The sequence below is a fragment of the Heptranchias perlo genome, chromosome 3 (genome assembly GCF_035084215.1).
Source record: "Heptranchias perlo isolate sHepPer1 chromosome 3, sHepPer1.hap1, whole genome shotgun sequence".
Lineage (NCBI taxonomy): Eukaryota > Metazoa > Chordata > Chondrichthyes > Hexanchiformes > Hexanchidae > Heptranchias > Heptranchias perlo.
In genome coordinates, this window is record NC_090327.1 from 58,798,486 (window position 1) to 58,820,928 (window position 22,443).

Sequence of the window (22,443 nt, forward strand, 5' to 3'; positions counted from 1 at the left end):
TGACTGGAACAAAGATAGGCCAGCAGGATAAGCAGATAGGTAGCAGATGCAGATCAAAGCAGAGAAATTTTCACTACTTGGAAGTGTGGTAAATAGTGAGGAGGACAGTAACAGACTTCAAGAGGACATATACAGGTTGGTGGAATGGGCGGACACATGGCACATGAAATTTAACGCAGAGAAGTGCGAGGTGATACATTTTGGCAGGAAGAATGAGGAGGGGCAATATAAAATAAATGGTACAATTCTAAAGGAACAGAGAGACCTGGGGGTACATGTGCACAAATCTTTGAAGGTGGCAGGACAGGTTGAGAAAGTGGTTAAAAAAGCATACGGGATCCTGGGCTTTATAAATAGAGGCATAGAATACAAAAGCAAGGAAGTTATGTTGACCCTTTATAAAACACTGGTTCGGCCACAAATGGAGCATTGTCCAGTTCTGCGCACAGCATTTTAGGAAGGATGTTAAGGCCTTAGAGAGGGTGCAGAAAAGATTTACTAGAATGGTTCCATGGATGAGGGATTTGGATAGACGGGAGAAGCTGGGGTTGTTCTTCTTAGAACAGAGAAGGTTGAGAGGAGATTTGATAGAAGTGTTCAAAATCATGAAGGGTTTAGATGAAGTAAATAAAGAAAAACTGTTCCCATTGGCGGAAGGGTCGAGAACCAGAGGACATGGATTTAAGGTGATTGGCAAAAGAACCAAAGGCGACATGAGAAAAAACATTTTTATGCAGCAAGTAGTTAGGATCTGGAATGCGCTGCCTGAAAGGATGGTGGAAGTAGATTCAATCATGGCTTGCAAAAAGGAATTGGATAAATACTTGAAGGGAAAAAACTTGCAGGGCTACGGGGAAAGAGCTGGGAAATAGGACTAACTGGATTGCTCTTACAAAGAGCCGGCACGGTTCGATGGGCCGAATGGCCTCCTTCTGTGCTGTAACCATTCTATGATTCGATAATTCCATTTAGGAAGTAAGAACAGGGAAAGGAAAAGGAAGACATTAAATGGAGTACAGGAGGAGAGTGACCTTGGTGTGCAGATACATCAGTCAATAAAGCTGGCAGCGCAAGTAGATTAAGTCAAACCGAATTCACGGTTTTGTACCTAGAGGCATAAAATACAAAAACGAAGAGGCCATAGTTTGAATATTCTGTGGAATTTTGGGCATCCTACCATAGGAAGAACATAAAAGCTGTGAAAAAGGCTGAAGAATATTCTGTAATATCTTTCAAAATTGGATAGGTTAAAGGAATGACAGATCCAATTATAACCACACCTTTTAATCATTCATTTTAATAATTTTGGAACATAATATACGTGCTTCCTTTATTATTTAATTAGACAGGGGCCTTTTGTGTGAAATAAGTAATGGTTTATGTAACAAAACAAAAATGGGTCCAAATGCAACACTTAAAATATTACAGTTTTCCTTTTGTAATGGTTTCCCTGTGTCCTGGAGAGTCTTTGTAATACCCAGTTCAAACTGTACTAATTTACAGAGATTAGAAACAAACTGACCTGGCCCCTAAAAACTGAAACCAAACACTACACTATCAACTGGATTGTGATGCAGCCGCATTGGGTTCTTTAGCACCAACAGCTCCACAGAATAGAAAAACTCATGTTCAGTTTCCCACTCTGTTAAATGGTCAATCTGAGTCATACCCATTGAAGGAATGCTGAGCAAAAGGTGTGCCATCTCCCATCAGAGGTGTGGGAAAAATTGGAAGGGTTAATCCAGTTTGGGTGGTAAATCATATCTCATTGTGCCAAAGGGGGGATTAGCAGAAATCTGGGAGCACATCATTTGCCACCTTGGCAGTACTGAGATGAATCCACACAGAATGAAGAACAAAAATATTTTATTATCTTGGAAAAATCACCAATACAAATAAGATAAAACTGGAGCAAGACTTACAGCAGGATCTCAGTACCAGTAGGTCAGTATCCATAAGTTGCAGACTTCAATGTTCAATGTTTTAAATAAACTAATTGAATTGTACACTTGCATATTGTGAGGTTTTTTCCTTTAATTTTTGTCATTGACCCAAAATTCATATAGATAAATTATCACAAACAGATTAATTGGTAAAGCTGTAGCATAAAATTAAAAGTATTGCCAAGCTGAGTTTTATTTTAATCATAGTGAAATTATTTGATGTATTAAGATATATTCAACACCAAACTTTTGGGTTATAAAGGATGTTAGGACTATTCCACTAAAACCAAAACGTTCTGAGGTTTGCATACTGTATTAAACACTAACCTTCAATTGTTCTTCCTGATCAGTCATTGTCTTTGTTATCATCACCAGCTTTTCTCTTGCTGAATTTTGAGCACTCACCACTAGGGTGAGCTGTTTCTTCAAGTTGGCTAGCTTGCCTTTATTAATTTTTAGAGCTTCTTGTATTTGCCGGATCTCTTTCTTCATTTTATTTCTTTCCTGCCGACTTTAACAGATATGCTTTTCAATTTTTTTTACATTTAAGACACTGGTGGTTGAATAAAAATCAATTTATTTCACATACCTCTCTTTAATGTTTCTGTTAAAGCTTTCAATCTCCAATTCAAATTCTTTGCTTTTGTTCTCCAAACGCATAAGCTCGCGCTGTTTTCTATCAAGTTCTATTTCTTGTTTAGATAATTCAAAGTTGCCAATTCTTGTCTACATAAAAATAAATTAGATAAAATCACCCCAATTAAAAGTCACAGCAAAGCATACTCCCAGCATGAAATTAATGAAGAAATATTAATGCATTACATTTTCCTCAAAGTATACATAAGGTACATGCATAAGAAAATAAGCATTTTTATAAACCAAGTTCCAAGTACTCATCTGGAGCATTTTAAATTTTAATACACCGACAAAGAAATTGTACAATTATCAATTTTCTCTTGGCCAAAATACTGGTCAGCTGTGAAGAAAAAAGTTGTTTTGAGCTATAAAAGTTAATTACATTCACGTAGCACAGTACACTGGCACTCTAATGGACTGTGCCAAGAAGTGGTAGGGAGTGGGTTTACAATTTTCATTTGCCACGCTATGACTTACTAATTTTGACTGTGTGGTCAGAAGGAGGCCAAGCATTTGTGATCTACAGCTAAGGGGGGGAAATGTATTAGTGGGCAAGTCACAGCAGTCAACTCTTATGTACCTTTTAGCAAACAGCTCAGTTCATTAGTGGAGAACTGGAGCAGGTTACTGTCTTTGTCAGGGAATGGTAAGTGAACCAGGAAGATTCTATGGGGGAGATTAAAATAATAGAATAAAAATGAAAAATAAAATAACAATAATAATAAAACTAATGACATCAAACAAACATTAGTTTCTGCTTGTGATTCCTCAAACTGTCAGTTCCTAACATTGGCTGTGCTGTTGGGCAAGGCAATGAAAAGAAGTCAGACATTTCCCCATAAGCAGGAAGAAAGCCCCACTCCCCACAAAAGAATCAGTGGTCAAGAATGGCATAAGTAGAGATAGGAAATCAGGTTAACTGGCTACTTTCTCAGTCAGGAAATAATGCTTGGGGGCCTAAAGAAGGTAGGGGAAAAAGTGGCATGAGCTGAAAGTGTAAAAAAATAAAAAATATTGAAAGAGAACATTGTTGTAGGGGAAGTACATTCTATTTCTTTTCCTTTCCTCACCAGTTTTGTCCACTGCTGGAGGCAATGATCTAAACGGAATGAAAATTGGTTGGATTCTACAATGGGCAGGCCACCCGCTCTGCAGATTACTGCCCAGGTAGTGAAAATGAAAATTTATCCCCTTGACCTTTCGCTGGAATACAGTTCCACAGGAGCTGGGTGCTCTTCTGTACCTTACTCAAGTGGCCATTATTCACATGTGTGCCTTGCTAGTGAGTGGCAGTAGGCTATTTAAACATGAGGAGCATTACAGTTAAACTTGACTCTCGCCCACAAACTAAACATGTGCACTTCCAGTAGAGGTCCTGCTGGGTAGGAAAATATGAGGATCCTGGATGATTTTTTCTCTCCCTAATTGGGGTCAATGTAGCATCCCTAACAATGCCTGGCACAGATCAGCTAACTCAGCAGAGACCACTAATCGAACCTAGGATTTTCCTGACTCAGCTCACTGAATAAATTCACTTGAGCCATTAGTGGGGCAAGGAAGTACTTTCAAATTAAAGTATTATCTTAATTTAGCTATTTACAAAAAGTGCAGATAAGGGAGGCAATTTGACCCATCCTTCCACAGAAAAATATGGATCTAACATCAGAGCATTCAGCTGCCTCTTGACTAAATTCAGAGTTTTCACCAACACTACCCTACCCAGAAGACCATTCCAGATAGTTAATCACTCTTTGTGTCAAATGTTTTCTGACATCATCCCTGAACTTGCTTTTTATTAGTTTGTAGGAACATAGGAACAGAAGTAGGCCATTCAGCCACTCGTGCCTGTTCCACCATTCAATTAAATCATGGCTGATTTGTATCTTAACTCCATCTAACCACCATGGTTCTGTAACCCTTAATACCCTTGCCTAGCAAAAATCTATTAATCTGTTCTGAAATTTTCAATTGACCCCTAGCCTCAACAGCTTTTTGGGGGAAGAAAGTTCCAGATTTCCACTACCCTTTGTGTGAAGAAATGCTTTCCGACATCACCCCTGAAAGCCCTAGCCCTAATATTGAGGTTATACTCCCTTGTTCTGGAGTCCCCCACCAGAGCAAATAGCTTTTCTATATCTACCCTATCAACTCCTTTAATCATCTTAAACACCTCAATTAGGTCACCCAATAATCTTATATATTCAAGGGAATACAAGCATAGTCCATGCAACCTGTCCTCATAATTTAACCCTGGCAAATCTATGCTGCACCCCCTCCAAAGCCAATATATCCTTCCTGAAATGCGGTGCCCGGAACTGAATGCAGTACTCCAGATGGGGTCTAAACAGAGCTCTGCACAGCTGTAACATAACTTCCACCCTTTGTATTCCAGTCCCCTTGCGATGAAGGCTAATATTCCATTAGCCTTTTTAATTATTTTTTGTACCTGTCCACTAGCTTTTAGTGATTTCTGAACTTAGACTCCTAAATCTCTCTGCTCATCCACAGTTCCTAGCTTCTCACCATTTAGAAAATACTCTGATCTATCTTGCTAAGGTACAAAGTGGGTGACTTCACACTTTCCCACACTGAACTCCATCAGCCACAGTTTTGCCCACTCACTTAATCTATCAATGTCCCATTGCAACTTTCTGCTCTCATATACACTATTTACTGTGCCACCTAACTTAGTGTCGTCAGCAATCTCAGATATACGGCTCTCTATTCCTTCATCCAAGTCATTTATAAATATAGTGAAAAGCTGAGGCCTCAGTACAGATCCCTGGGCGACACCATTACCATCCTGCCAATTTGTACACATAGTAATTATCCGTACTCTCTGTCTCCTACATCCTAACTAATTCCCTATCCAAGGCAATAGGTTGCCTACAATTCCATGCGCTCTCATTTTTGTTAACAGTCTTTTATGTGGAACCTTGTCAAATGCCTTCTGGAAGTCCACATAAATAACATCCATAGACACTCCCTAATCAACCACGTTAGTTACCTCCTCAAAAAATTCAACTAGGTTCGTTAGACATGACTTACCCCTTACAAATCCATCCTGGCTCTCTCTGATCAGCTCACATTTGTCCAAATGCTCAGTCACTCCGTCCCTGACAACAGATTCTAGTAATTTCCCCACAACTGACGTTCGGCCAATAGGCCTATAATTTCTTAATTTATCTCTCCTACTCTTTATTAAATAATGGAGTGACATTGGCAGTTATCCAATCCAAGGGGACAATTCCTGAATCGAAAGAGTTTTGAAAGATCACGACTAACACATCAACAGTTTCCGCACCTACTTGTACCTATATCCTCGGCTGTGCAGGTGTGGTTTAACTTGAATTAGTGCCTCGTTTGTTTTTTTTTAAAGTTTTTTAATCCTCCTATGTAATATGGGGGAAAAAGTTACCTACTTTGGATATGGTCTTCCTCAGTCTTTGACTGCAGGTTATCCTGCACATATCTCAGAACAGATCTATCAAGCAAGCTGAAAAATTAGGGCAAGCTTTGTTTGTGTTATTCTCCCTGTAGGTATATGATTTCCCTCCCCCATTCTCACACTGGATTTATCAAAGGACTAAGTGGCAGAAATGGGTTGAAGAAAGGCAGAGCAAAGTACATTTAATCTTTTAAGAGATGCCGGGCCAATATTTGTCTTCATAGTACCCCAAATCGGGGCACTGATTTCTACTGGTTTTGGGCCCTACTTAGTATTCCAGTTGGGCCTAGTTCAGGTGTCTGAAGCTCCATTCGGAGCTTCATTTGCTAATGTAAAATCGGGTGTGGAAGGACTCTACACTCTTTTCAGGCCTGAAAAACCTACCTGGGAATAAATGTGATAGCCTGCCTTCTCAACGTCTGAATCAACAGAGGGACAGATGCTGAGCCCTGTCATCTACTGCAAAAACCTGTGGCTACCGTGCAGCATATAGCTCGCAAACAGCTGAGACTTAAAATTTGTCTGCACTTTTTTACAGGAACATTGCAATGATGACCTATGGGAGGTGCTGTGGAGTAACACAAAGGAAAACTTTCCATGCAAGCATCACATGCAGCACCACCTAGGCTTCAACAGCCATCAAAGAGGAGAGGGGGTTCTGGGCTGCATTGTCACGTGTCTGAAGACTTATGCCTGCACCTAGGAGTTCTTTTCTCTCCTTCCGAGCCCGCCACTTATTCCCCACCCCCTCCATCTTGACAAAGGAGTTTTAAGATTTTTGATTGTCAAAACAAAAGTTGCTTTCACAGCATTGTGTGGTGTGATACTGAGCCTTACAGACCACTAAGGTTGGGTCACAGCGTTGTATGGTGTGTTACTGAGCTATACAGACCACAAAGGTCGGGTCACAGCGTTGTATGGTGTGATACTGAGCTATACAGACCACTAAGGTCGGGTCACAGCGTTGTATGGTGTGATACTGAGCTATACAGACCACTAAGGTCGGGTCACAGCGTTGTATGGTGTGATACTGAGCTATACAGACCACTAAGGTCGGGTCACAGCGTTGTATGGTGTGGTACTGAGCTATACAGACCACAAAGGTCGGGTCACAGCGTTGTATGGTGTGGTACTGAGCTATACACCACAAAGGTCGGGTCACAGCGTTGTATGGTGTGGTACTGAGGCTATACAGACCACAAAGGTCGGCTCACAGCGTTGTATGGTGTGGTACTGAGGCTATACAGACCACAAAGGTCGGCTCACAGCGTTGTATGGTGTGGTACTGAGGCTATACAGACCACAAAGGTCGGGTCACAGCGTTGTATGGTGTGGTACTGAGCTATACAGACCACAAAGGTCGGGTCACAGCGTTGTATGGTGTGGTACTGAGGCTATACAGACCACAAAGGTCGGGTCACAGCGTTGTATGGTGTGGTACTGAGGCTATACAGACCACAAAGGTCGGGTCACAGCGTTGTATGGTGTGGTACTGAGCCATAGAGACCACAAAGGTCAGTCTCGATCACCAGTCCATGCTGAGTTAGCAACAATAAGCATTTGATAAAGTACAACATAATACTCGTTAGCAAAATTAAAGCCCATGGGATTAAAGGGACAGTGGCACCATGGATACAAAATTGGCTAAAAAAGCAGAAAGTATCAGTGAACGGTTGATTTTCAGGCTGGAGGGAAGCATACAGTGGTGTTCCCCGGCGGTCGGTATTAGGACCACTGCTCTTTTCAATATATATTGATGACCTGAATTGGAAATACAAGGTATAATTTCAAAGTTTGCAGATGACACAAAACTTGGGAATGTAGTAAACAACGTGGAGGATAGTAACAGACTTCAGGAGGACATAGACAGACTGGTGAAATGGACAGACGCATGGCAGATGAAATTTAATACAGAGAAGTGTGAAGTGATACATTTTGGCAGGAAGAAAGAGGACAGGCAATATAAACCAAATGATAGAATTTTAAAGGGGTTGCGTGTACACAAATCTTTGAAGGTGGCAGGACAAGTTGAGAAGGCTGTTAAAAAAGCACATGGGATCTCTGGCTTTATTAATTGAGGCACAGAGTACAAAATCAAGGAGGTTATGCTAAACCTTTACAAAATACTGGTTAGGCCTCAGCTGGAGTATTGTGTTCAATTCTAGGCACCACATTTTAGAAGAGATTTACTAGAATGGTACCAAAGATGGGGGACTTCGGTTATCTGGAGAGGCTGGGCTTGTTTTCCTTAGAGCAGAGAAGGTTAAGAAGACATTTGATAGACGTGTTCAAAATCATGAACAGTTTTGTTACAGTAAATACGGAGAAACTGTTTCCAGTAGCAGAAGGGTCGGTAACCAGAGGACACAGATTTAAGGTGATTGACAAAAGAACCAGAGGCAAGATGAGGAAACATTTTTTTAAGTAGCGAGTTGTTATGATCTGGAATGTACTGCCTGAAAGGGTGGTGGAAGCAGGTTCAGTAGTAGCTTTCAAAAGGGAATTGGATAAATACTTAAAGGGGAAAAATTTACAGGGCTATGGGGAAAGAGCAGGGGAATGGGACTAATTGGAATAGCTTTCAAAGAGCTGGCAGAGGTATGATGGGCCGAATGGTCTTCTGTGCTATGCTATACTATGAAAGGTTATTGATGGGTTGAGGTGCCTTCTAATGCTCTCTAGAAGCTGTCTACATTTTTGTCCTCTCTTTGTGACACTCCCCTTTAATTGTCCCCACCCCTTTACATTTAACTTAAACACCAATTTGCTCCCCTACTAGCGGTGCTATCCTTAGATCCACCCGAGTTTACACCTGGAGTTGCAAATAACTATGCAAATGAGGTTAGACTGGAAAATTGCCAGTTGAGATTCAGGCAGGTTTCAAAGGAGTACAAACCAAATTAAAATTGGTCCACACCTAAGAGTTCTTTGTTGAGACGAAGCGTTCTTTGTTGATACAGCCTTAGCACGGCTTTGGAGCCTCTCAAATTGACAAGATCAGGATGGGGGGGGGCGCAGTGGATGTATCCCAGAGGACATCTGAGGAGGAGGAAAATGACCATGCACAGCAGGCAAGTCGTGTTGTGTTGGGATCTGCAGGTACAGCAGAGAGGGGAGCAACAGAGGGACGAGGCACTACCCACGAGAGGGTATACAGGCAGAGGCTGACTTCCTGGACCTCCCTGAGGGGCAGTGCCTATGCAGGCTCAGATTGAGTCGGCAGGTGGTCACAGACATCTGCCACCTCCTTTATGAACAGCTGGACCTGGTGGCCACGCATTGCTCGTCGCAGAAAAAGTAACCACTGCCCTCAATTTCTTCGCCTCTGTGTCCTTCCAGGGTGCCACCAGTGACATCTGCAGGTTGTCTCAATCATCTGCACGTAAGTGCATAAGGCAAGTGATGAAGGGTTGTTTGCCAGGGCATCCGATTATGTGAACTTCCCCCATGACAACATCAGTCAGAATGAGCGAACAGTGGGTTTCGCCTCTCTGGCTGACTTCCCACGGGTGCAGGGCGCAATCGATTGCGCACACATAGCAATCCGAGGATCACCACATGATCCAGCAGTCCTCATAAAACGAAAGGGCTATCACTCCATCAATGCATAGCTGGTGTGCGACCACCAGAAGAGATTTCTGCAGGTGTGTGCCAGATTCGCTGATACATTCATTTTGCGCCAGTCCAACATTCCAGACCTCTTCCAGACAGGAGACAGACTTAAGGGCTGGCTTGTTGGAGACAAGGGATACCCCCTGCAAACATGGCTCATGACACCTGTAAGAAATCCCACCAGGTTTTGAGCAAGCCACAGGCATGTTGAAGATGCGCTTCAGATGCCTAGATACGTCTGGAAGATTCATAGGAACATAGAAACATAGGAACAGGAGCAGGCCATTCAGCCCCTTGTGACTGATCCGCCATTTTCTAAGATCATGGCTGATCTGTGATCTAACTCCATATACCTGCCTTTGGCCCATATCCCTTAATACCTTTGGTTGCCAAAAAGCTATCTATCTCAGATTTAAATTCAGCAATTGAGCTAGTATCAATTGCCATTTGCGGAAGAGAGTTCCAAACTTCTACAACCCTTTGTGTGTGGAAATGTTTTCTAATCTCGCTCCTGAAAGGTCTGGCTCTAATTTTTAGACTGTGCCCCCTACTCCTAAAATCCCCAACCAACAGAAATAGTTTCTCTCTATCCACCCAATCTGTTCCCCTTAATATCTTATAAACTTCGATCAGATCACCCCTTAACCTTCGAAACTCTAGAGAATACAACCCCAATTTGTGTAATCTCTCCTCGTAACTTAACCCTTGAAGTCTGGGTATCATACGCTGCACTCCCTCCAAGGCCAATATGTCCTTCCGAAGGTGCGGTGCTCAGAACTGCTCACAGTACTCCAGGTGCGGTCTAACCAGGGTTTTGTATAGCTGCAGTATAACTTCTGCCCGCTTGTACTCAAGTCCTCTAGATATAAAGGCCAACATTCCATTTGCCTTCTTGATTATTTTCTGCACCTGTTCATCACACTTCAATGATCTATGTACCTGAACCCCTAAGTCCCTTTGGACATCCACTGTTTTTAACTTTTTACCATTTAGAAAGTACCCTGTTCTATCCTTTTTTGATCCAAAGTGGATGACATCACATTTGTCTACATTGAATTCCATTTGCCACAGTTTTGCACATTCACCTAATCTATCAATATCGCTTTGTAATTTTATGTTTTCATCTACACTGCTTACAATGCCACCAATCTTTGTGTCATCGGCAAATTTAGATATGAGACTTTCTATGCCTTCATCTAAGTCATTAATAAATATTGTGAATAATTGAGGCCCCATGACAGATCCCTGCGGGACTCCACTAGTCACATCCTGCCAATGTGAGTACCTACCCATTATCCCTACTCTCTGTCGCCTTTCGCTCAGCCAACTTCCTAACCAAGTCCGTACTTTTCCCTCGATTCCATGGGCTTCTATCTTAGCTAACAGTCTCTTATGTGGGACCTTATCAAATGCCTTCTGGAAGTCCATATAAATAACATCCATTGACATTCCCCTGTCTACTACTTTAGTCACCTCTTCAAAAATTCAATCAGGTTTGTCAGGCACGACCTACCTTTCACAAATCCATGCTGGCTCTCTCTGATTAACTGAAAATTCTCAAGGTGTTCAGTCGCCCTATCCTTAAATATAGACTCCAGCATTTTCCCCACAACAGATGTTAGGCTAACTGGTCTATAATTCCCCGGTTTCCCTCTCTCTCCTATCTTAAAAAGCGGAGTGATATGTGCAATTTTCCAATCTAGAGGGACAGTTCCTGAATCTAAAGAACTTTGAAAGATTATAGTTAGGGCATCTGCAATGTGATCACCTACTTCCTTTAAAACCCTGGGATGGAAACCATCTGGTCCCGGGGATTTGTCACTCTCTAGTGCTATTATTTTCTTCATTACTGTTGCTTTACTTATTTTAATTTTATCGAGTCCCTGTCCCCGATTCAATATAAGTTTTCTTGGGATTTCCGGCATGCTATTCTCTTTTTCGACTGTAAATATTTCTTCAGTACTCGCTAGCAAGGGTGTCCAAAATAATCATGGTGTGCTACGTCCTGCACAACATAGAGTAGCAAAGGTTTACAGGGGGAGGAGGACGGAGGTGCTCGTCCATCATCATCTGCAGGCGGCAACATTGAAGAGGAAGAGGATGAGAAGGACGAGGAGGAAAATGAAGATGAGGCACCCATCGCCGGACACATTGCTGCAGGGGATGCCCTCATCTCTCACAGGTTCTCATAATGAGAGCTGCAAAATAAAGAAATGGAGATACTAAGGCCGCCACGCACAACCACCACCACCACCATCACCAACCACCCCCCTCCCTTTGGACAAAACAGTTCTTCAACCACACGTACACCCATTGCACATCTGCCCAAAGGGTATCGTCATGCATTGGCATTCATGATGAAGCAAATGAAAGGGAGACTTAGCTCTCGGGCTGCGATAATCACCAAGGCATGGAAGTGGTGATAATCAATAAATTTTACGTGCCAATATAAGAAAAAAGAAAAATTCTCAACATAACATTTCTTCAAACACCCTTGTGCATTCCCTTGGTGAGCTAAAATAGTTTAAACTTATGTGGTTGATTCTTAATTGCCCTCTGAAACGGCCTAGCAAGCTACTCAGTTGTAAAATCTTGCTACGAAAAGTCATAATAAGAATAAAACCAGACAGACCACCCGGCATTGGACCACTAGGCACCGGACATGACAACGGCAAACCAAGCCCAGTCGACCCTGCAAAGTCCTCCTCACTAACATCTGAGGACTTGTGCCAAAATTGGGAGAGCTGTCCCACAGACTAGTCAAGCAACAGCCTGACATAGCCATACTCACAGAATCATACCTTTCAGCCAACGTCCCAGACTCTTCCATCACCATCCTTGGGTATGTCCTGTCCCAACGGCAGGACAGACCCACCAGAGATGGCGATACAGTGATATACAGTCAGGAGGGAGTGGCCCTGGGAGTCCTCAACATTGACTCTGGACCCCATGAAATCTCATGGCATCAGGTCAAACATGGGCAAGGAAACCTCCTGCTGATTACCACCTACCGTCCTCCCTCAGCTGATGAATCAGTCCTCCTCCATGTTGAGCACCACTTGGAGGAAGCACTGAGGGTAGCAAGGGCACAGAATGTACTCTGGGTCGGGGACTTCAATGTCCATCACCAAGAGTGGCTCGGTAGCACCACTACTGACCGAGCTGGCCGAGTCCTGAAGGACATAGCTGCCAGACTGGGCCTGCGGCAGGTGGTGAGCGAACCAACACGAGGGAAAAACTTACTTGACCTTGTCCTCACCAATCTACCTGTCGCAAATGCATCTGTCCATGACAGTATTGGTAGGAGTGACCACCGCACGGTCCTCGTGGAGATGAAGTCCCGTCTTCGCACTGAGGACATCATCCAACGTGTTGTGTGGCACTACCACCGTGCTAAATGGGATAGATTCAGAACAGATCTAGCAGCACAAAACTGGGCATCCATGAGGTACTGTGGGCCATCAGCAGCAGCAGAATTGTATTCCAGCACAATCTGTAACCTCATGGCCCGGCATATTCCTCACTCTACCATTACCAACAAGCCAGGGGATCAACCCTGGTTCAATGAGGAGTGTAGAAGAGCATGCCAGGAGCAGCACCAGGCATACCTAAAAATGAGGTGCCAACCTGGTGAGGCTACAACTCAGGACTACATGCATGCTAAACAGCGGAAGCAACATGCTATAGACAGAGCTAAGCGATTCCACAACCAACGGATCAGATCAAAGCTCTGCAGTCCTGGCACATCCAGTCGTGAATGGTGGTGGACAATTAAACAACTAACAGGAGGAGGAGGCTCTGCAAACATCCCCATCCTCAACGATGGAGGAGTCCAGCACGTGAGTGCAAAAGACAAGGCTGAAGCATTTGCAACCATCTTCAGCCAGAAGTGCCGAATGGATGATCCATCTTGGCCTCCTCCCGATATCCCCAACATCACAGAAGCTAGTCTTCAGCCAATTCGATTCACTCCACGTGATATCAAGAAACGGCTGAGTGCACTGGATACAGCAAAGGCTATGGGCCCCGACAACATCCCAGCTGCAGTGCTGAAGACTTGTGCTCCAGAACTAGCTGCGCCTCTAGCCAAGCTGTTCCAGTACAGCTACAACACTGGCACCCACAGAATGCACTGCAGCAACTCGCCAAGGCTTCTTCGACAGCTCCTCCCAAACCCGCGACCTCTACCACCTAGAAGGACAAGAGCTGCAGGCACATAGGAACAACACCACCTGCACGTTCCCCTCCAAGCCACACACCATCCCCAGTTGGAAATATATCGCCGTTCCTTCATCGTCGCTGGGTCAAAATCCTGGAACTCCCTCCCTAACAGCACTGTGGGAGAACCGTCACCACACGGACTGCAGCGGTTCAAGAAGGTGGCTCACCACCACCTTCTCAAGGGCAATTAGGGATGGGCAATAAATGCCAGCCTCGCCAGCGACGCCCACATCCCATGAACGAATAAAAAAAAAACTTATGCTTTCGACCGCTTTTACATGGTGCATCCCGTGCCTTCAGCAGCGGTAGCTGCACAGATCCCTGCCCTGACTGCTGCGATGCTCTTGGCCTATGTCCTCTGGGTGTTGGAACCTGTGTCGGCCCTGCTAAAGACTGCTCCACCTGCACCTTTGCAGGGGTAAACTCCACCATCGGGAAAGGAGGCAGCATTGTGGGTACTAGTTGAGGGGGGGGGGGGGGAAGGGGCAACGGATGAGACACGGGAGTGCTTTGAGTGGAGTTCCCACTTCCGTGTCCCCTTTCACCATTATCCCTCGCCTGGGCCAGTGCCACATCACTCTTACCTCTCTGATGGAGAGCAGCTTGATGCAGATCAGTGATGTGCTGTAAGGCCACAGATACGGTATTTGTCATCCTGTTTAAGGAGGCAAACATGTTGGCATCCAAAGTCTGCACGGCCATGGTGACGGCCTGCATAGACTCATTTGAGAGCCCTGCTTGAAGCTCGATGGAGGCGGCCACTCTCTCCATTGCAGACATTCTCACATGTGACAACAATCCATTAGTGTTGAAGTTGGACTCCTCCATCCTCTCCGCTATTGTGGAGAGTATGCGCGGCACATTTTCCAGTACCTCATAAAGGTGCAGCTGTACCTCAATCATTCTACTTCTCAATGATGGTCCCTGGGGTTCAGGGTCTGTGTCCAGCTAAGCAGAGCTTGGAGAAGTGTGCATCCTCCGACGCAGACTCTCCACAGCTGCCCCTGCCACCAGTGTCTGCTCGTTCTCACTTGTGAGTGGTGGATCACCAGGTGACAACCCAAGTGACTATGTAAGAGCACCCACCGAAGTGCCAGTATCTGCACTGGTGTGTGGCTGTATGTCCTATAACAGTGTACCCTCAGAAGGAATGAGGTCCTCTGAGGAATCGATGGCATCCAAATCACCAAATTCTTCTTCTACACGTGAAGACCCTAAAAGGCAATAGAGGGCAATTATCTCAATGCACAAAGCATTCATAACAAGATAGACAAATTAACAGCACAAATAGAGATAAATGGGTTTGATTTAGTAGCCATTATTGAGGTGTGGTTGCAAGGTTTTCAAGGTTGGGAACAAAATATTCCAGGGTACTTGGCTTTTCGAAAAGACAAACAAAATGGAAAAGGAGTGTGGGTAGCCCCGATAATAAATGATGACATAAAGGCAGGAGTGAGAAAGGATCTTGGCTCGAAAGATCAGGAAATAGAATCAGAATGGGCGAAGATCAGAAATAACAAGGGGCAGAAAACACTGGTGGGAGTAATTTATAGATCCCCTATCAGTAGTTAGACTGCTGGACACGGTATTAATCAAGAAATAAGAGGAGCTTGTAACAAAGGAAATGCAATAATCATAGGGACTTTAATCTTTATATAGACTGGGCAAATCAAATTGGCAAAAGTAGTTTGGAGGACGAGTTCATGGAATGCATTCGAGACAGTTTCCTAGAACAATATGTTGTAGAACCAACTAGGGAACAGGCTATTTTAGATCTTGTCTTGTGTATAAGACAGGGTTAATTAGTAATCTCATCGCAAGGGATCCTCTGGGGCAGAGTGATCATAATATGATAGAATTTCACATTGAGTTCAAGAGTAACGTCTTAAGTCTGAAACTAGAGTCTTAAACTTAAACAAAACCAATTATGCAGGTATGAGGGGTGAGTTGGCTAAAGTTGATTGGGAAATTAGATTAAAAGATATGACGGTAGATAAGCAATGGCAAACATTTAAAGAAGCATTTCATAATTCTCAGCGAATACACATTTCACTGAGGAATAAACATCCCACAGGAAAAGTGATCCATCCATGGCTAACTAAAGAAGTTAAGGATAGTATTAGATTAAAAGAAGAGGCTTATAATATTGCCAAGAAAAGTAGTAAGCCTCGGGATTGGGAGAGTTTTGGAAACCAGCAAAGGATGACCAAAAAATTGATAAAGAGGAAGCAAATAGAATATGAGAGTAAACTAGCAAGAAATATAAAAACAGTTTGTAAGAGCTTCTACGAGAATGTAAAAAGGAAGAGAGTAGCGCAAGTAAACGTGGGCCACTTAGAGGCTGAGACAGGAGAAATTATAGTGGGGAATAAGGAAATGGCAGAGACATTAAACAAATATTTTGTATCTGTCTTCACAATAGAAGACACAAAAAACATACCAGAAATAGCAGGGAACCAAGGGTCTAATGAGAGTGAGGAACTTAAAGTACTTAATATTAGTAAAGAAAAGTACTGGAGAAATTAATGGGACTAAAAGCCGACAAATCCCCTGGACCTGATGGCCTACGTTCGAGGGTTCTAAAAGAGGTGGCTGCAGAGATAGTGGATGCTTTGGTTGTGACGTTCCAAAATTTCCTAGATTCTAGAATGGTCCCAGTGGATTGCAAGGTAGAAAAAGTAACCCCACTATTCAAGAAAGGAGGGAGAGAGAAAACAGGGAACTACAAGTCAGTTAGCCTGACATCAGTAGTCGGGAAAATGCTGGAATCTATTATTAAGGGCGTGGTTATAGAGCACTTAGGAAATCATAATATGATTAGGCAGAGTCAACATGGCTTATGAAAGAAAAATCGTGTTTGACAAAACTACTAGAGTTTTTACAGGATGTAACTAACAAGGTAGATACAGGGGAACCAGTGGATGAGGTATATTTGGATTTTCAGAAGGTATTCGACAAGGTGCCACACAGAGGTTGTTACACAAGATAAGGGCTCATGGAGTTGAGGGTAATATATTAGCATGGATAGAGGATTGGTTAATGGATAGAAAACAGAGAGTAGGAATAAACGGGTCATTCTCAGATTGGCAGGCTGTAAATAGTGGGGTGCTGCAAGGATCAGTATTTGGGCCTCAGCTATTTACAATCCATATTAATGACTTAGATGAAGGGACTGAGTGTAATGTATCCAAGTTTGCTGATGATACAAAGCTAGATGGGAAAGTAAGCTGTGAGGAGGACGCAAAGAGTCTGCAAAGGGACATAGACAGATTAAGTGAGTGGGCAAGAAGGTGGCAGATGGAGTATAATGTGGGGAAATGTGAGGTTATTCACTTTGGAAGGAAGAACAGAAAAGCAATATTTTTTAAATGGTGAGAAACTATTAAATGTTGGCGTTCAGAGGGATTTGGGTGTCCTTGCACACGAAACACAGAAAGTTAACATGCAGGTACAGCAAGCAATTAGGAAGGCAAATGGTATGTTGGCCTTTATTGCAAGAAGGTTGGAGTACTAGAGTAAGGAAGTCTTGCTGCAATTGTACAGGACTTTGGTGAGACCACACCTGGAGTACTGTGTATAGTTTTGGTCTCCTTACCTAAGGAAGGATACACTTGCCTTCGAGGTGGTGTAACAAAGGTTCACTTGATTGATTCCTGGGATAAGAGGGTTGTCCTATGAGGAGAGATTGAGTAGAATGGGCCTATACTGTCTGGAGTTTAGAAGAATGAGAGGTGATCTCATTGAAACATTTAAAATTCAGAGAGGGCTTGATAGGGTAGATGCTGAGAGGCTGTTTCACCTGGCTAGAGAGTTTAGAACTAGGAGGCGTAGTCTCAAGATAATGGGTCGGATATTTAGGACTGAGATGAGGAGGAATTTCTTCACGCAGAGGGTTGTGAATCTTTGGAATTCTCTACCTGACGGTTGCGGATGCTCAGTCGTTGAGTATATTGAAGAATGAGATCAATAGATTTTTGGACTCTAAGGGAATCAAGGGATATGGAGATCGGAGTCGAGGTCGAAGATCAGCCATGATCTAACTGAATGGTGGAGCAGGCTTGAGGGGTCGTATGGCCTATTCCTGCTCCTATTTCTTATGCTCTTATTAAGGCGATACGAATTAGTCATGGCAATGTAACAATTTAGCCAATGACCATACTCGGGATTCGCATAGTTCACTCATTGATGAAATAAAGTTATCATGTGTGTGAAAGATGTTTAAGTTCTCTCACCAGGCATATGTGGGTTCTCAATCTTTCCATCTGTGATGGATAGGGAATGCAGCTGTCCGCTGCACAATTTGTGGAGGTCCACCTCCAGTCTTTGCGCTCTCTTCTCCTACAAGGGGTGATCGAACGGACTTGTGAGTGACTGAAGGCGCTGTGTTCACCCGATGGATACAGTACATTGGGTGAGACTGACTATTATATGGACAGGTGCATCAGAGGGTTACTATCAGACAAATGCATCACATTGCATCAGGGTTGGGATGAGTGGCACTGGTCGGTGCATAAATGGTGAGGTGAGCATGTGCATAGAAAGTGAAACTTAAGTTGGTGTGGAGTATTATGATGGAGCAGGCTTGCCAACACAAAGTGAGGGGGGGTGGGGAGGGTGTTGTACACCAGAGGATGTGGGTGAATCAGCAAATGTACTCACTTTTCCTGACCTGATTAGGTCATTAAACTACTTCCTGCACAGCAGCCAAGACCTGGCTACCGTGCTCCTGCTGCTCACCTCTCCAGCCACTCCTTCTTGGTGGCAGAACCAGGTTTTTTCCTCCCTTCACGTGGGTAAATCATCTCCCCCCTCCTTCTCACTGCATCCAGCAGAACTTCCAGAGAAGCGTAAGTAAATCTGGGTGCTGCTGTTACTCTCCTGGAAGCCATTTGTGTTTCTCCTCCTTTCTCCTCGAAAATTCATTTTTGCTTGTCCTTTTAAATAGTGGACTTCAGATCGCGTCTTTCGGGTGCGCAGTCTGCCCTTTGCCCAGCTTGGAAATGCGAAACCCAGAAGTAAAATTAAGTGCCTTCAATTTAATTGCGATTGCAGATTCCAACACGCTCACTTTACTTCCAGGTTTCCCACGCAATTATCTACTCAACCGCTGAATTCCGAGCTCCAGATAAAAATCATGCCCTAGAAATCCTACAAAAATTGGAGGTGGGTGGGGAAACCAAGAAATGCCAAAGTCTTGCCAACTTTATGTAGTGCTGAAAATTCTAGTGGAAGTGCAGGCAGCATAAGAAGTGCCTGCCTCCCCTGACGAGCAAATAGATGTAACTGATGGGATGATATCAACTGTCAAAAATCCCAACATTTCCACCAGTACTGCATTCAACTTAACTCGCATTTGTAAGCAAACAGGTGTGAGTGCAAGTATTAGTGGATCAAGGCAGAATATTGCTTTGGTTGTCCTAAAACACCCAGATTTCTCAGCCATTACTGGAGCAATTTTCAATTTATTTTGGTTTTCAAGCTCTTGGGCAAATTTTTAAAAAAAAATAATTTCCTTACAGCATTTCTAATTTACAACAGAGGCAGGGCAAGAGCAGGTGGAAGAGGATTACAGGGAAGTGCATCTCATCAGCTGCACAAGAGGAGGAGGATCAGACGTACATGCCTTTCCCCTGCAGCAAGACTATACAGAGCCCAGTACACCTTCCAGGATGACACTCGAGAAGTCTGCTTAAAGGGGCTATAATTCACTAAAGAACCTTTAATTGAGCTTTAAGCCCTGCTACAGCCAAAACACTTCCACCATAAGGCCAGCACTTATTGTGCCAGTAAAGGTATCAATCGTGCTGAACATTTTTGCTACAGGTTCATTTCAGCATGATACTGGGACCTTTACCAATTAGTTTGCCGTCTACTGCTGCAAATATCAGATGACTGATGCCCTGCTTAACAAGGGAGCGCAATATAATAATTTTGGCATGTCCCCACATCAACAACGTGAAACAGCTTTAAGTTTTTCTAATGTTGCTAATATCCTTAGGGAGTAAGAGGCACTCTAGGTACCACCTCTTCATCCTCTGAACTTTCTCAATAGGAAAGGGTTCTATTCCTTAAATGTCCAGGTGATATGTGACCAGCCATATAGAATAATTCATGTTAATGATAAATTTGCTGGCAGCTGCCACAATACTTTTGTTTTAAAGAATTCCAACATCCCAGCTCTCTTCCACCCAGAGAGAGACTCAGCTGGCTCCTGGGGGACAAAGGTTATTCCATTCTCGATGTCTGCATGCACCCCACAGCTGCAGATGAAAGTTATAATAATACTCATGTGAGATCACACACCACAGAGCATGCCACTGGCATATTAAAGGGGTGTTTCCATTATCTCCATCATTCTAGAGAAGCTTAGCAATTTAAATCTGGCAGAGTCTCAAGATTAGTCATGGGTTTCAGTGCTCTTCACAATTATGCCTTGCAGAAAGGTCTTCCAATCTATCCTTGAGGAGGAAGGCAAGGCAGAAGCAAGACCACATCATCCACAGGGACAGCAGCAGAACGGAAAGCTTCCCAGGATACTTCTTCCATTACCCCAACTGTCGCCATCATCATCACAACAGATTTTAATGTGCATCAACATTTTACATTGTGTCTTTCTTCTGAATGCTGTGCTTCCCTTTGACGACCCTGTGTGCTATCCTTAAGCTTATTTTGGTGCTCTGCCTAGGGGCTACTTAAGGGCCAGCGATATCAAAGGTGCTTGCCTGCACTCTGGAAACACGAGCCTCTTGGGATTAATGTAGTACTGGTCTCAGAGCTGCTAAGTGCCAGGAGTATCCTGCTGCAAGGTGTATCACTGCTCCTGGTGTGCAGCCTGGATCTGTCTCCTTCCATCTAGAATAGCAGGCATCTGAGGGGGTGGACTGGAGAGATCACATGTGCTGCCATCAGCACTAAAAGCAGCATCATGAGAGCAGATTCCTGCCATGTCACATGACAGGTCTTGGCTCTGACTGCTCATTGATCAGTGGAAGGGCGGACTTAATGATGCCAATAAGATCCTACAAGCCCTTAGAGATGGTATGCTTGAGATCATGAAACCTTTAAGATATGGTTCCCCCAAGATCTCAGAAACTGGTTCTCTCCATACGGTCTCTCAAGGATGATAGTGAACTCCACCGTAACACCTGTCATCTACCTCGTGTCCTCTGAGATGCTCCACATTACCTCCATGTAAGAATGATACTTGTCCAGCATTCTTCTTTTTAGAGCAGCATCCATGAGATCAGAGTCTACATGCACTTCACCCAGGAACTGATATCTGTTGAGCCTCTGGTCACCACTGTCAGACTCCACTTTCACTACCGACTCCTCTTGCACCCTCATGCTTTGTGTATCACCCAGTGACAAAGCCTCATCAGCATTAACTACTTCCCCACAAGTGGATCTCTCTGGGCTAGTGATTGTGATAGAAAGGATGAATAACGGTGTGGGTAAGGATGTGGTAGGATTTACAAAGGCTGAAGGGCCTAGCCCAGTTTCATCTCCTCCTCAGTGACATCTTACTCTGTTTCATCCAGAGTACAAAAGATTGGAATTTTAGGTGGCTAACGTGAGGTGTTCTGTGCAGCATTTGGAGGAGCACAATCAAGTTGTTCGCAAGTGTGTCTGTGTTCCCAAACCATAAGACAGGGATGCTGCAGATGGCCCATGCCGCCACAGGCCCTTCTAGTTTTCCCTTCCCAGTAGCATTAGATTCGCAGATGTTATGGGTCACTGTCACCTATAAGAGAAAAGAAAAAAGATATGAGTACATAGCATTGCAGGCTGGGCAAAGTACCTTGCTATGAGAGTTAGATACATAGGTAATGACAGAGGCAACAAACCAGGAAGGACAGGTGTGTTAAGTTAGGGAGACCTTCTCATACACTGTTAGGGAAGATACACTTGTAGGTTGCAGGTGGAAGAGTGATGAGAGTAGGGATCAATGGTGCACGCTACAGCTTTGAGCACAGTGAGAGTAAAAAGTGAAGGAGTGCTACATAAATAAAAAAAGTTCATGGGAGGGTAATGTAGGTGTAAGCTTACCTTTGCTGTCCTGGTTAGGTCATCGAACTTCTTCTGGCACTACAACTGAGTCCGAGGATACAAGGAGGTGGCAGTGACAACCACAGCCACCACTTTCCAGAAATCACTGACTTCAGGGTTCACCTGTCATTGATCCAAAATAGTGTGTCCCTCTTGCTCTGCATCTCGGTCAGTAGGGCATCCAGGACTGATTCTGATGTTGTTACCCTTCTCTTTTCCCTTGCTGCCATCCTCTTCTCCCAGTTCTTCTGCTTCCTCCAGGACTGCCATTGCTCCTTTAAGCAGCAGAGAATTTTATATCCTCCTGTCCTGCACCAGGTCTCAGCCCTTCCCATGAATTTGTGTCTTCCCCCACCCCCACCCCCAGTGAAGGTTAGCTGCAGACCTTCTTGGAGCCAATGGGACAGCTCTGTAACTGCCTCCCTGGTGAACTTGAGGCTGAAGAGGCAGTGCTGCTCAGCTATTGTCAGGTGGCCATACCTGGATTTGTAGTTACAGTGGGTAGTATATGGGCAGACGAGCTCTGTTCACTTCTAT

At 43.9% G+C, this 22,443-nt stretch overlaps 1 protein-coding gene across 5 annotated transcripts in view; it reads right to left on the reverse strand.

The window, feature by feature from the left end:
- LOC137314431 (coiled-coil domain-containing protein 178) overlaps nt 1-22,443 on the reverse strand; it is a 363,911-nt gene that overhangs the window by 251,945 nt on the left and 89,523 nt on the right. For all 5 annotated transcript variants that reach the window (XM_067979795.1, XM_067979798.1, XM_067979796.1 and 2 more), the window contains exons 12-13: nt 2,533-2,669; nt 2,271-2,454 (exon numbers count right to left, since the gene is read on the reverse strand). In XM_067979795.1, coding sequence (XP_067835896.1) covers nt 2,271-2,454; nt 2,533-2,669 — 321 coding nt within the window. The remainder of the gene's footprint in view (nt 1-2,270; nt 2,455-2,532; nt 2,670-22,443) is intronic.